At 56.4% G+C, this 15,433-nt stretch overlaps 2 protein-coding genes across 2 annotated transcripts in view; one reads left to right on the top strand and one right to left on the bottom strand.

Annotated features, from left to right (window-relative positions):
• Myh14 (myosin heavy chain 14) overlaps positions 1-80 on the top strand; it is a 63,210-nt gene extending 63,130 nt beyond the window's left edge. Inside the window, exon 42 of the mRNA XM_031386424.1 lies at positions 1-80. This exon is cut by the window's left edge and continues 479 nt beyond it. The gene's annotated coding sequence lies outside the window, so the exon portion shown is untranslated.
• Positions 81-2,932: 2,852 nt separating this feature from the next.
• Positions 2,933-15,031, bottom strand: Kcnc3 (potassium voltage-gated channel subfamily C member 3). The gene is given in 8 exon segments (XM_031386429.1): positions 2,933-4,033; positions 4,989-5,048; positions 6,976-7,082; positions 7,084-7,103; positions 7,334-7,528; positions 8,339-8,368; positions 9,643-10,750; positions 14,159-15,031. Coding segments are annotated over 8 exon segments (2,565 nt in total). The 3' UTR covers positions 2,933-3,861.
• Positions 15,032-15,433: the final 402 nt, after the last annotated feature.

Raw genomic sequence — 15,433 nt, 5'->3', positions numbered from 1 at the left:
GGGGTGTCTGTGTGCTCATAGGGTAGTGCTCATTGTCCCTCATGCTCCAGACACTAAAGAAATAAACTGGCTGGACCCTTCACCATTGGCTGTGTTTCTAATTGGGAACCAGAGCACGAGGGACTTCTAATAATGTGAGATTCTTCCTCGGAACAGAGCATTTATAGTACAGTAGAAATTAAAGGTGTCTAACTATACGCTAGGCAAGCCATTGTGTCCTCAGCATCTCTAAGCATTGCTGAGAGACTGAGGCACAGCTTCCTAGTCCCCTCAGAGTAGTAGAAGCAGGCTCAGACAGGCTGAGCCTAGCCTCTGGACACAGGAAGTCTGAACCAGGATCCAAGCCACACACATTCTGGCTCCAGGGTTGGTAACCCACAAGTGAAGATACAGTTTTTACATCCAACTTGCATGCCCATACTCTCCCTGTGTCCTAGGGCTCCAGAGCACAAACTCGTGCTCTTGTATATTCCAGTTAGAGGGCTGTTCATATTTGCTATCAAGGAAACCAAGGCAGGTGCTTGCCGCAGGACCTAAGGAGGCCAAAAGATCAGATCCCCAGGAGCTGGAGTGGCTGGACACTGGGTACACAACTCCAGCCTTCTACAAGATCAGCAAGGGCTTCTAATGGCTGAGCCATCTCTCTAGACCCCTCCACATGATTTTTTTTTTTTTTGAGACAGGTTCTGTCATTGAAACCTATTTTGACAATTGGATAAATTGGGAGATAAACACACACACACACACACACACCCCTCCTCAGTACTCTGATTACAGATGTACTCTGCCATGCTTAACTTTTACCTGGGTTCTAGGCTTGAACTCGTGCTAGTACTTAGCCAACCCAGCCAGCTCCTTAGTGCACCTCTGCCATCGGTGTAACCTTCTTGTTGTTTTATTTTTGTAGCTCTGGAAATTGAACCCAGAGCCTGCCTCAAGCTAGGCAGTCTCTACTGCTGAGCAGCACCCCAGTGTCTCACTGGGGGATTCTGGGGAACTTTGTTCCCAACCTTTTTTTACTTTCCCCACCCCGCCATCTCCTCCTCCCCCCAGCAGCCTTAACCTCTTGAGAGGGATGATAGGCTGGAACCCCCAGCCCAGTTCCCACCCACACTTGAAGTCCCCTCTGTGCACCCCAAACTCAAATGAGAACAGCCATTTGTAAATGAAAAGGAATCATTTATTGGGCTGGGGAGTGGGAGGGCAGGAGGGGAGGGGCATGACACTGTTTCTTTGTGGGGGGGAGGATTGACATGCGGCAGCTTCTGCGTGGGTGGTTCATGCACCCTGGGTGGGCGTGGGGGAGGCTTGGGGGAGGAGCCTGCTGACTCCTTCCTCCCTGCCTGCGGGTGGGCCAGGAAGACCCGCCATTAGCACCAGAGTTGCAGACCTCCCCTCCCCCAGACTCAGGACCCGCCCCCATCCCTGAGAGCGCCCCTTGGCCAGCCCCTCCCGCGCCAGGTCAGGCTAGGCCCGTCCGCCCACTAGAAGTAGAGAAACTTATTGCTGTGAGTGTGTGGAGAAGGAGAGGAGCCACCGAGCTCAGAAAGACCCCCTTCCCCTCTGCCAATCATTCCTCCCCATCGCCCCGCCCCTAAATCCGTGCGTCCCCCCCCCAGCGCTGGAGGGGTGCGCAACGCATGCGTGTGTATGTGGGGGGGCGCGTCATGCAGCGCATGCGTGCAGTTGCAGGCACCCTGGCGGCCGTGGGGAAAAGGGAGACCAGGACCTGGCTCTCCCTCCCCGAATCCCACACTATTTGGTAAACTGGGAGATGTGGAGGGGCAAAAATCACGTTTTGTGGACGTTTATAATGACTGTAGCTTTTTAAAAATGCTTAACTAAAAAGCTGGATATGTGTAGGGAACTGGAGAGCAGAGGGAAACAGTGGGAAGTGGTTGGTACCCTTCAAAAAGGACTCTTACCCCTTTCCCCGCCCCATTCGTCTCTTTTGAGGGACAGAGGGGTAATAGGGGTTGTTTAAATAAGTTGAATCCTTTGGCAATATTAGGAGTCCTCACCCCATACCCTGGTGTCTAGAGTCCCCTAGCCCTTTGCCCTGCCCCTACCAGATCCCATCCCACTCCTCAACCCCTGTCTCACCAGGGTTTAAGGTCCCGAGGGAAGGCGGGGGGTGCGGGAGGGACTCAAAATGTCCCTTGCATAGGAATTGTTGCATCAAGAATTGGGCCCAAGGACACCCCCACCGACAACTCTAGTGACAGCGGGAGGTTTCCCTGAGGCGGTGGGAACAAGGGATTCTAATTCTGCCGACCACCCAGCTCCAAAAGGAGAGTTCACTAAGGATTCTGGGACCAGTGTGGTCTCTGGGCTTGGGGGAGGTAGCATCCTGGAGCCAAGACGAGATTTGAGAAAGTTTTCCACCCGAGAATGTGGCACGTGGTGGGCAAGGAAGCTGGGAAGGGCGGGCTGAGATCCTAGCCGAGGTGGGCGTGTCCTCTCTTCCCACCAGTCGGGCAAGAGGGGTTGCTGGAGATTGAACCCTGGGACCTTTGCACATTGAGCAAAGTGCTCTTAGCATTGGGTCCCATCCTGTCCTTGACTTGCTTTCAATGGCAACACCCAACTGCTGCGCTGTCAGGACGCACCAGCCGGGTGTGAGCCTGCAAAGAGCACACAGGTTTAAAACACTTGGTCGTCTGTGCACTTTGCAAACTTCAGCACACGGAAGAGAGAACGGGAGTCCCACGCTCTGGGAAACTCTGGTGGCCATGAAGAAAGTGTGTTTTGGCACCATCTCGGGGAGGGGCGTTGAGGAGGGGGCTGCCTAGACAGCGATGCTGGAATGGGGTGGGAGCTCCCTGGAATCAGACAGAGCTTCTCCAGGAAGGTCTTGCGTCAGAGGCGCCAAGGGACAGAGGAATGTGATGTCCGTGGCTTGGGGCCCTCTGGGGTTTGGGGAGGCTTGAGGATGTGGGGGTGTCTAGGCAATGTCAGGGTCTTGAGGACTGTCAGAACCTGGAAGGCTGGAACTGAGCTGGGGTGCAAGGGAAGGGTGGAAGAACTCTGTGGTGCAGTCCTGGCCAGTGGGGGATGGATGGAGTGATGGAGGTAGGAAGTGTGGGGCGCCGGAGTCAGAGTCCGTGGGGTATGGGAGTGCAGGGTGCCAGGTTCTATCTCCCTAAGTCTAGGGTACTAGCCTCACCTCTTGGGATAGAGTGGAGACTGCAATGGGTAGAGGGTTCTGGGCCTGGAGGGCCAAGTCCATGCAGCGAATAGAGGGAGCAGATCCCTGGAGGCGGGCGTGGGTGGAATGCACCAGCTGGCGTCCTCCAAGCCCAAGAGCAGCTGGCAGAATCCCCCCACCCCCAAGCAGAGCTCCTGGGGCTGCGGCTGATTAACCTGTCTTCCTTTTCCTACATGTTCCTAGAGGTTTTTGGTTTTCCTGAATCAATTAGTGATGGGTGGGTTGCCCTTTTGGGGGGGGTGACCAGGAAGACCCCTAAAATGCTAGCCCCGACCCCAGAGGCTCCCAGCAGCCTCCCCTTCAACTCTCTGCACACAGCTCCTGGCGGCTTATTGCTGAAGAGGAGGTCGGGGAGGCATGCAAACTGGAGTGGGTGCCCCAAGATGGAATCAGCTTTTAGTTATTTACAGGAGTCGATGGAAGGGGTGTCCTATGGCTCATGGAGACCTGAGGTTTGCTTTTTTTTGGAAGGGGGAGGGAGTTGGGGTACAGGCTCCAGCCCCGCCCCCTCTATCCTGGGTTCTCTAGTATATGGGGAGTGAGAGGCCCGGGGGTGTCTGCTGGCATCATCTCTTTTGCATATTATTGACTTTTTTTTTTTTTTTAAAGAACCCTTTCCCCACCCCTACTCCCAGCTCCTTTTCACCTTCCCATCACCCCCAGTCCCCCCACAGAGGGGAGGACAGCGCTAGAGGATGGAGGGCAGGGTCGGGGGAGCTCGGCGCGTGGCCCGGGGAGAGCCAGGGGGGGTGGCGAGGGGCGCGAGGCGCAGGGACACCCCACTCAGGCCCACAATGCTGCTCAGGCTGCGGGACTTCTCGTAACCTGGGAAAGGAGCAGAGACAAGGGTGGGAGGGGACGTGGGGATGGGAGCCAGGATGAGGATACGACAGAAAGCCCAAACAGGGATACACAAGCAGAGAGAGGGATGGAGAAGTGAGAGATGCCCAGAGACACAGAGATAGGTGGGATGGGCGGGCCGAGGAGATGGAGAGAGGTGAAGAAATCGGAGAGTCAGTCAGCATCCACAAGAAAGGTGCAGACACAGGGAAGGGGAGAGACAGGATTAGGAGGCAGGTGGTGCCCACTGAGCCTCCCCATCCAGCCATGCCCGCCCCTCTTCTCCCCCTCCCCAAGGTCCCCTGGTCTGAGGCCCAAAGGCAGCAGTTGGTGAGGTGGGATGGTGGGCGGCAGGGGCTGGGGTGGAGGCAGCGGCTGGTGGAGGGGGCTGCGCAGAAAGGAGCTGGGGGCCTGGTGCAGGAATGGGGAAGGGATTCCTTGGGACCTTTTGCTAAGAGCTCACTGTGTAGCCCGGGCTGGCCTAGAACATCCTATATAGCTTAGGCTGGACTCAAATTATGTAGCCTAGGCTGGCCTCAACCTCACTCTGTAGCCCAAGCTGGTCTCAAACTCAGTATTTAGCCCAAGCAGAGTTCAAATTCAGTAGGTAGGTAGCCTTAGACTCAGGCACGAGTCATTTAACTCAGCATGGACATCTTTCAAGGGTCCAGGACATGAGATGAAGTAGAGGTTTCCAGAATTGGATGGGGTCTGCTGGTGACAGGAAGCAGTAAGGTCACACAGCACATGGGATCCCATATCAGGACCAGTAAGGGTGGGTGGGGCTTTTTTTTGGCTCTGCCAATCCCAGGGACTAGAATGGTATCTCTAGGCATCTCAGGTGGGGAGGTGATACTCAAACTGCAGGAGAGAGAGTCTGGAGAGGAATAGAAGCCCAGTGTCTCTAGGACACTCCCTCCCACCATTCCCAGTTGCTAACCTGGGGGGAAGGGACAGGGGGAACCCGAGGGTCTCGCGAGGTCTCAGGCGGTGACAAGAGCTGGGGACAGAAATACAGAGAGTCAAGGATGGGGGATGGGAGGCAGATGGGGGGCTCCCCAACACAGGCTCACTGTTGGGGGGACGGAGAAACGCCGGGATATCTTCCTCCTCTCTGGTGTTTTCCGGGGGGTGATGGGAGCGGTGAAATGGGGGCAGCCAGAGACATCAAATATGGCAGGAGCTTCAGGGGTGGCTAGGAGAGGGGAGGACCGAGGGTGGGAGGAATGGGGTTGGGTATGGGAATAAGAGGTCGGTGTGAGGCAAGGTGAGTGGGGACAGGTCAGCAGGGAGGGAAGACCTTGAGGAGTGAAGGGAAGGGGGCGTGACAGATGGGGACAGGGGACGGACATTACACTGGGGCAGAGAACAGTCAGCCCCATCAGCTCTGGCCATCATTTGAGTTCAGTGAATGGATTTTGGTATCATATGCAAGAAAAGCAAGGGCCTTGTCCACCCAACTGGGATCCCCAGCCTTCCCCACTTACTCCACTCTACCCTCTACCCCACCAGGAACCCCTCAAGGTAAGGGTGAGGAATAGAGGTCTAGGTTCAAGCGAGGGGGTGAGGTGAGATGGGAGGAGGGAGGGCTGGAGTGATGAGATGGGCATGGAGGGCTGGGGGAGGGTAGAGGAAGGACACGGACCATCTGGGCTAGGACCCTAGATTCTCATACCTGTCTGCTTCCCTGAGGTCTGTGGAACATGGGGGGTTTCATTAGGAAGGCCTGAGACTTCCCAAGTCTTGGGACTGACTATAGCATGCCCTTAGGCAGAGAGCAGGGATTCCACATGTGATTCTATTTTGGAAGAACGTACTGTGTTGTTTCTAGAAGCAGACCACACGCCTTCAGTCTGCTTATCATTTTTTGGGGAGAAGCTGGCCTCACCTAGCACTGAGCTGCCTGCCAATGCTCTCTGCACGCCTTCCCCAGTTCTATCATCACATCCTTCGTCCCCCCCTCCACCCCCCTCCCAGTCTGTTCAGCCTCTGAGCCTATGCACTCACTTGTCCTCCTGTCCTTCCTGATTCCTTTCATCCAGTTCTCATGCCACTTTCTCAGAGTTGGCTGTGGCGGTGCCTATCCACAGTCAGGCCTGTCCACACCGAAAGAACCCGAGCCTGCTAGAAAAGTTCCTTATTGCTCATGGGGCCACGCAACAGCTGCCTCTTTTCGGTGTGACAGATCACACCAAAGTGTAATGGCTAAAACAAGACATTCCAGATGGCAGGGTCTTGCTTTCTAGCCCTGGCTAGGTTCAGTCTCACAATCCCCCTGCCCCAGCATCCAAGGGAGATTACCAATGTGTACCACCATGCCTGGCCTTGACCATCCTTGGCTGACCCTTGACCTCTGACTCTTCATTCTTTCCTTTCATCTCTGTAGACCTGGTCCCAGCTAGATCCCCATCCTCTTGTCCCGAGATTCTCATCCCATCTCCTAGCCCCTGGCATGGCCCTACTTTCCTTAGGAGTCCCTCTTCTGATATGTTGATCTGTTTTCTGCTTGGCCATCAGAAATCCCCAGGGAACCAAGTCTGCTCAGGTTGAACCCAGCTCTTAGGATCAGGGGGAACTCTCCACCCTCACTCCATCCTGCACTTAGGAGTGTACAGGTGCATAACTCACCTTGATGACTAGATAAAAAAAAAAATAACCTGAGAGGGAGCAGACAGGTGAGGGTAGGGTCAGAGGGGGGTGAGGGGTGGGGTGAGCGAGTCAGAGGTGGGCGTCGGGGCTGGGTTAGTTCTGGAGTGTAAGGATTAGGCAAATCCTGGGGTGACAGTGGGAGTCAGTGTCAGGAACTGGGTGCAGCTGTTCACCATGGGTGGGGGTCTTGGTCAGTGGGAGAGCATGTTCTCAGAGAGGTTAGTCGGAGGTACAGAAGGAAGGGGAGTCAGGAGGGGCCATGGTGAGGAACTACTTACCCTGGGGGGGAAGGGGCTCGTCCACTAGGGGGATATCCAGGCTGCTGCGTTGGCGTTGAGGTCGGGCAAGAAGCTTGGGGGGCCTGGCTTACGCCAGCATGGGGGGGGCAGTGGGGGAGCACCAGTGGCTGGGGATGAGGGAAGAGGCCAGAGAGTCAGGGCGGGTGGGGGAGATGGAGATGAAATAAAGACAGGTGAGGAACCTTGGGGCTCAAGGTGAGGGGGGATAGGGAAGAAGGCGGTTTGGGGCTGGGGGGCAGAACAGAGGGAAGTCCAGTGCCTCCCCCACCCCCTCTCCTTCCTCCCGTGGGCTTGGAGAGAGGAAGGGTCTCTGGGGAGCCCCTGGAGGGCACCTCACCTTTTCGGATGGAGCCATCAGGGGAAGGGGCATAGTCTGTGACGAGGAAGCAAGCTCGATCCCTGCTGTAGCGACCCCGGCTTCCGGGAGTGATTGGGCTCTTGTCCTCTGGAGACATGGCTGGCTGGTCGATGGCGGGGCAGTCCTCATGGGCCAGTGCAGCTGCTGCAGGGTCTCCATTGGGACGGGGGTCCACTGCAGGGTGAGAGGCCAGAGAGAAGAGAAACTGAAGGTGGACAGTGACAGTGATGGAGATTTGAGTGATCCTGGGGGCGTGGGGTACAAGGTTGCTGATGCCATGGCTGGGGGTGGGTGCTAAGAGGCAGGGAGGGCAAGTGCCACTGACAGTGTGGACAGTGGCTGGCTAAAGAGCAGAGGCGAGTGCTAGCAAGTGGCAGTCAGGCCTGGTATGGATATGTGAATGTCCAGAAGAGGAGACTGGAGTGCAGTGCTTGGTACCAGGAGGGTGGCTGGGGCTACTGCAGGCCAGGCATGGTACTGTACACCCGTCCTTTAGCCTCAACTTCCCAAATGCTGGGATAACAGGTATGCTCAGCCAGACCTGGCTGCCTCTTCTCTGGTATCCTCAAGATGCTGAGGCAGGAGGATTCAGAGTTTGAGGCCAGCTTGGGCTGCATAGTGAGACCCTATCCCCTATCCCCTACCCACACCCCATCCCACCCCCAAAAAAGAACAACAAAAACCCAGAAAGGGTGGGTGCAGGGCACAATCATGAGTGTTCTGGTGCAGAGCAGTGTGGGGCAGAGAGGATGTCACGGGTTTCGAAGCAGTTGCTTAGGGACAAGTCTGGGGTGCTGCAAAGGGTAGATGGGGAAGGGCTGAGAAGGTGACAGGTGAGGGAGGGTGAGGTGGGGGTCCCCTAGGCTCTGACTTGAGCTATTTTTAATGGATGGAAAACTGGGTCAGTGGCTAAGGGAGCAAAATGGGGGGCCAGGCAGACTAGCTCATTTTCTTGACCTACTTAAGGCGGGGGGGGCCACTCACCTCCTTCCACCAGGACACCCAAGTCACTGCCTGCAAGAAACAGAGTCCCCCAGGACACACACAACCCGAGAAATCAGGCGCAACTGCTAGCTTCCTCCTCTCCTCCCTCCTCTTCCCGGCCTGTCTCCTTATTTAAAAAAATTTTTAAAAATTTTGAGACAAAGTCTCGCTCTAATGTCCAGGCTAGCTCTGAACTCACCGTCCTTCTGCCTCAACTTCCCAAATTCTGGGATAACAACAGGTGTGCTCAACCAGACCTGGTTGCCTCTTTCTGGTATCCCCAGTGTCTTCTGCTGCCCTCTGCAGACCCTACCTGGCAGCCCTGCATGCACCCTGGCTCTTCTGCCAGAGCCCTCTTCTGCTGGCCAGTGCCTGTTTCCCGCTTTGCCTGCCTGTGGGTGGGGCCTGATTCCTATCCTCCTGGCTGCCTGACTCCATTTGTCTCCCTCTCCTCAGGGACTGATCCTTTCCCCAGCTCTGCCTCTCAGGACTGTGACGTAGCCAGGCTAGGAGTCCTGTGAGACTTCCTGTGTTTTACATTGAGCCCCTTTCTTTTTGAGACAAGGTCTCATGTAGCTTAGACTGACCTTGAACTCCTGATCCTGCTTCTTACCCCTTCAATCCTGGAATTACAGGCACCATGCCTGGCTCTCATTTCTTTTTCTTTTTTTCTATCTCTCCCTCTCTTCCCTTGCCTTCTCAAATAGAAATAGGAGTATCTCTAAGAATTGACAGGAACTAGTAGCCCAGGAAAGCCTCAAACACGTGTTGACTCTCCTGCCTCAGCCTCCCCAGTGTTGGAACTACGAGGGAGCACCGCCAAGCCTTTCTCTCTCTCTCTCCTCTCCCCTTTTGTCCTAACTTCTTTTCTTTCTATTTTTCCCCCCATTTTTGAGACAGGAACATGTAACTCGGGCTAGCCTTCAACTCCTCATCCTCCTACCTCTATCTCCAAGTAAGGGAGGTGTACCAAGTACCTCTAAAGGATGGGAGGCATGTGCCATCACACCTGGGTTTCTGAATCTCTTTCTCCAAAAATCCTCAATATGCTGCTTCTGACCAGAAGCCTTTGGGAGCAGCCTGACTGAAATCTGTGTTCACAAACTCTTGTACATGGGATCCTGTTTCTGTGGCTCCTTGTGCCTCCTCTCCAGCCTTCTAGCCATTTGTCCTTTCTGTCTGCTCTGTTGCTTCCCACCCTACTCTGCCGGAACCTAAGAGAAACCCTGCCCCTGCATCCCCTCTAACCCTGCCCTCTTTCCCCCCAGGTCTCCCCACACCTCCAGTCCTGGCCCCAGCCTCACCTGCCCTGTTGGTTTCAATCACCTCTTCTTGAGCCAGTGGGCAAGGCTCACCAGGAGCTGGCAGAGGAGGCAATCCCATGATTCCCAGTCCCCCAGCACCACCCCTGAGCAGCCCGGGGTGCGTGTGGGGTCCAGGTGGGTAGGCCCCAGCCACAGTCACCCCCATGGAAGGAGGGGTGATAGGTGGTGGTGGGCTGATGCCACCGCTGCCATGGTGGGGGTGTGGTGGGGGTGGAGGCGGGGGGTCGGGCTTGCAGTAGTTGGGTGAGCCAGGCTGCGGGGGCCTGGGGATATGTTTGTTTTTCTTCTTTGGCAATTTCTGCTTGGCCATAGCCAATGAATAGTACATGCCGAAGTTGTTGACAATGACGGGCACGGGCATGGCAATGGTCAGCACACCAGCCAGGGCACACAGTGCTCCGACCAGCATCCCAGACCACGTCTTGGGATACATGTCTCCATAGCCCAGGGTGGTCATGGTGACCACAGCCCACCAGAAGCCGATGGGGATGTTCTTGAAGTAGGTGTGGTTGGAGCCCAGGATGTCGTCAGGGTCGGCCCCAATGCGCTCAGCATAGTAAATCATGGTGGCAAAGATGAGGACCCCCAGAGCCAGGAAGATAATGAGTAACAAGAACTCGTTGGTGCTGGCCCGGAGCGTGTGGCCCAGCACACGCAGCCCCACGAAGTGACGGGTCAGCTTGAATATACGAAGGATGCGAACAAAGCGGACGACACGCAGGAAGCCCAGCACGTCCTTGGCAGCTTTGGAGCTGAGACCTGACAGGCCCACTTCCAAGTAGAAGGGCAAGATGGCCACACAGTCGATGATGTTCAGACTGCTTTTGAGAAACTCCACCTTGTCCGGGCAGAAGGTGACCCGCATGAGAAACTCAAAGGTGAACCAGACCACACACACGCCTTCCACGTAGGTCAAAAAGGGTTCCGTCTCCACCTCCACATTGGTGATATTCTCCGGGGGAGCCCCAGGGATTGGGGAGGCCTGCGTCACCGTCTTGTTGCTGATGTGGATGAAGCCCTCGTGGGTCTCCAGGCAGAAGGTGGTGATGGAGATGAGGATAAAGAATAGAGAGGCGAAGGCCACATACTGCAGGGGGGACAGGAAAGAGAATGGGGGTGACTGACTTGTTCGAATCGCTGGCGGCTAAAGAACTTGCTGGTGGCCTCTCAGACCCCACTTCAGGACCCAAATCCTACGAGAATCCACGTGTTCCTATTTAAGGCTTCCGCCACTTCTAGCACTCTGTTCTGAGACAGAAACAGAGGCTCAGGGCGGGAGCTTGCCACAGTGACCCCAGGGAAAGAGCCCTTTCTGGGTTCTGTATCAGGGTTCCCCAGAAGGATCCAAATATTCTACTCTCACGTGGGCATGAGAATGAATGCAACACTGCCCATGTCTCAAATGTTTGGTACTCAGCTTGGAGCTGGGTATGGGAGAGGGCAGGTAAGGACACAGAGGGCACTAGCCATAACAGCCTGATGCACATGGATAAACACTCTGCCCCCAGATTCATTTCCAGCCCTCTTTCCTTTATTTTGAGACAGGGTCTCTAATTTAACCAGGCTGGCTTTGAACTTACAGTCCTCTTAGCCTTTTGAGTAGCTGGGATAAACAGGGCACTAAGCCCCGCTCAAAAGCCTAGGTTTGAATTGGTCAAACTGGAGCAAGGGTTAAGCTTTTTGAATCTGTCTTTTGTTTTTTAATGGAATTATTATGAAGATTTGGTGAGTGTACAGAGGGCTTGCTTCCAAAAACAGTGCTTGGCTGAGTGCCTAGAACACAGTGAGATCCGAGCTGTTACTAGGGTACGGTGATCAGTTAGTGGGGGGCAAGAATGAAGGGGTCAGAGAATGGCTAGGATCTAAGAACGTCATTGTCAGTATCCCACTGAAAACAGAGACCTGGGGTGCAGTTCAAGGATGTGGGGGAAGCTGTATGAGGAAGGCCTTACTGGGTTCAGGCTAAGGAGAGGGAAGAGACGGGTTATGGTTCTGGAGAGGTACGATCAGGGGCCAAGACTATGGGCCAGAGTCCAATAACTGGGGGGTGAGTAGAGCCTGGGCCTTAGTGTAGGCTGGGAGAGTGGTCAGTAGTGTAGACCACCGACTTGATTTCTCCGCAGTGGAGAAGAGGCCAGAGGCCTCTGCAGAGCGCATGCCTGGAGCCTCCCTCCCCCACCTGCGGGCTGCAGCACTGCAGTGGAGGCGGGCCGACCCGGCCCGGAGGAGGGCGCGAGGCGGCCAGAACCACGGACAGCTCCCCAGCCGCAGTGCGCAGCCGCAGTGCCCTGAATGCCTTAACTCCTTCCAGGCTAAAGCGCCGCAAGCCAGCGCGCAGCCGCAGTGCCTACGGCTTAGGCTTTGTGGCTAGAGGCCACCTATCCTACAATTTGCGTAACCCCTTCCTTCCCAGGGGCCCGAGGAAGGGTAGGCACCCACTGCAGCGCACAGGTGCAGGGTTGGTGTCCCCTGAAGTGACTCTTAAGCAGAAGGCATAGAGGGGTACCAAGGCTCTGTAAGAAGGAAAAGAAAGCGGAGCCAGAAGGACTGGACCCTGAGCTTGGAGGTGGTTTGCGGTCCCAACTTGCAAGAAGGTCCACCTGGAGGTTGGAAAGTACCGGCACACAGCAGATACTCAAATAAATAAATAAATAAATAAGTAATATTTAAAGTCTGTGCAAATAAATAAATGAGCAACCATTCTCGATCTCTAATCTGACCGTCACCCAAAGACTCTGTCTCTGTTTCATCACTCTTCAATGGGGTCAAAGGAATGAAGGACTACCCAGACCATCGAGTGGGGGAGGAGATGCTTAGAGGCCTAAAGGAGCATCGGGGACCATGCCCCTCCTGCCCCTCTTACTTTCCCCTTCCCCCCAACTCAACCCCAAATGTCGCCAATTCAGCGCTTCTCAGGGACTAAACTTTATGTGAAGCCTCCATTCCCCCCCTCCCCCCTCCCCCCGCAGTGTGAATGCGGCACTGCGGCTCCGCGTCCTTCCTGGCCCAGGACGCGGAACGGTGGGGGGCGGGGGCGAGCGAAGAATGGCTCTCCCGTTACCCACTTTTGCTAGTGCCCCTTCTTTCCCTGAACTTACCCCAAGCCATTCCCACATACCTCGCTCCAGGATCTCTTGGCCTAAAGGAAGTTTAGGGAGAGGGAAAAACTATGACCAGAACTATCAAGAGAGTATTCATAAGGCTTGGGAAGTTACGGAGGCTTACAAACTTTTCCAGGAGAGATCTTTGAGGGACTCTGGGGTGTCTAAGAAAGAAAAGGGTGGAGAAGAGAGGAGGACCAGGGAGGATTCTGGGTTTACACCAGGGGAAGCAAACAGAAGAGTGATGGTAGGGGGTGTTGAACAATGGGGGGTGGGGGGAGCAAGGCTGGGAGAAGAGAACCCTGCAGGTTGAGCTATCCCAGGAGGGGGTGGGTGGGAATTGAGAAATTTCTGGGTTGCTGACTTGGATTTGAGGTGACACAAACTTCTGAAAGTCACTTGGCAGAATGAGAAAGTAACTGGGGAAGGAGGGATGGGAGTGAAATGAATCCCAGAGACACGGGGTAGGTGTGCAGTTGGAGGGAAGGATACGCTGCTAACTGTGAGCAATTAAGAGGGAGGGGGGACACATACTGGGGGTACTGGAGAGGGTAAGTATAACATGGGGCTCTTCTGGAGACACAGGAGTGGGACCTGCTGGACTCGAGGGAGGAAGTCCTTTGCAGGAGGCTGGTAAAGAGGGTGAAGAATCTGAGGGTTTAGAAAGGAAGACGCCACACACACACACACACACACACACACACACACACACCCAGCACACACTCAGCTAGGTTGTGGGGGACTGTCCTGACTACGACCAGTAGTTTGGAGGTTCACAAGACTCTGGGGATTCCTTGGGGGGCGGAGATCTTCTAGAACTTTGAAAGCTAAGAGCAGAAGATCACAAACAGCCAGCCAGGAGGCCCAACGTTAGAGAGAAAAAACAGATCTAGGAGTTGGGCCCAGGGAGAACGAGGGAGGGCCCCAAGGAGGGAGAGATGGAGAAGGAACTTCAGAGGGTCTGAATGTGGGTGAGGCCTGGGACACCGAGAATCGGGAATAAGTAAATGGCTTCAGAGTGTTCAAGGGACAGTGGGGGGGGGGGAGTTTTGGAGAGGCTGAGGACATTCTGGGAGCCTGCCAAAGGTCTCAGAAGGTGTGTGGGAAAGGCGGAGTGGGACTGTCAGGGAAATCCAGATTTTCGACTAGGAAGTCGTTCCCCAGGATTTATGATGACTAGGAGCAGCGAGCTGGGGTTTAGAAGGTCCCAGGGAAGGTTCGGGAGGTGTCCTTGGAAGAGAGGGGTGTGTTTGCAGGAGCGCAGGGAACACCAGCTGCATGGAGGAAGGGCTTCCAGGGAACTGGGGAGCTCGGGAGGAGGAGGGACACTGGGATGGAGTGCTCCGAAGACAGAGCGGTTGGGATAATTAGGAATGCTCGGAGAGCGCGCTCACCCGGGCGGCCCGCGACGAGTAGGGGTCTTCAAAAAGCGCCCACACACGGGGCTGCCAGCGCCGCCACCACGTGCCGCCCGCGCCGCCCGCGCCCCCGGCAGGTCCTCCGGCACCTCCGCCCGCGTCCTGAAAACACAGACGCTTGAGCTCGCCGCCTGCCCCGTCCAGGCCGCCGCCTCCTGCGCCCGCCTCGTCGTCCAGGCCCCCATCGTGGGCGCCTCCGGCGTTGGCGTTGGCGTTGGCCGAGGAGTCCGGGGCCTCGAAGGAGTCCAGCGCTTCCTCAGCGTCACGGTGCTGGCGGTAGGTCATCCAGCAGCAGGCCTCCACGTCCGTCTCGTCGATGCCCCAGAAGCCCAGTTCCTCCTCGAAGAGCGGCCCGCACACGTCGGCCGGGCAGTGCAGCTTGCCGGTACGGTAGTAGTTGAGCACGTAGGCGAAGACGCCCGGGTGACGGTCGAAGAAGAACTCGTCCGTGCCCGGGTCGTAGTCAAAGCGTGCGGCCGCCTCGGGCTCGGTCAGCCCGGCCAGCCGGGTCCCCGGCAGGGTGCGCAACGTGGAGCGGTACGTCTCATGGCGCACGCCGCCCACGTTGATCACGATCTTACCGCTGTCGCCGCCGCCGCCGCCGTGCCGCCCCATGGCCACCGCCGGCAGCCCGGGGCATGGCTCGGCACGCCGGCCCCCAGGCCCGCAGGAAAGCGGGGCACCCGCCGGGGAGGCGGCGGTGCCGGGCTGAGCGCACTGCTGCTGCAGCGGTGGCGGCAGAGGCGGCGGTGAGGACTCAGGCGGCTGCGGCGTTGGCGCCGGCTGAGGCTGCTGCTTGCCGGTCCCCTGGCGCCCGCGGAACGACCAGACGCACACTGAGCTGAGCATTGGACAGGGAGGCGGGGCTGAGGGGGGCAGGGTCTCGGGGGCGGGGCCCGGGTAGAGAGGCAGACGTGATTGGACGGGAGGAGGCGATGAATGGGTGGGGAGGGTGTGATTGGGCAGGTGGAGGGAGGACACGAGCTGATTGGGCTGGGGGTCTGGGCGGGGCCACGGCTAGGCAGACTCCCACCCAGCCTAGCTAGAAGAGGTGGGGATTGCACAGAAAGCTCAGGGATTGGATGCTACCTAGGAGAGGGCGGGGCGTCAAGGGGACCCTAAAAATGCCTAACTCAGCAGCATAGCGAAAATGGAGACCTCAGAGCCAGGTACTGGAAAGAGCCAGGTACCGTGAAGGAAGGGGGAATCAGGCGTTCAAGGTCATGCTATAAAATGAGACAGAGGCCAGCC

The sequence above is a fragment of the Mastomys coucha genome, unplaced genomic scaffold (assembly GCF_008632895.1).
Source record: "Mastomys coucha isolate ucsf_1 unplaced genomic scaffold, UCSF_Mcou_1 pScaffold21, whole genome shotgun sequence".
Lineage (NCBI taxonomy): Eukaryota > Metazoa > Chordata > Mammalia > Rodentia > Muridae > Mastomys > Mastomys coucha.
This window is presented reverse-complemented; position numbering and strand designations above follow the sequence as displayed.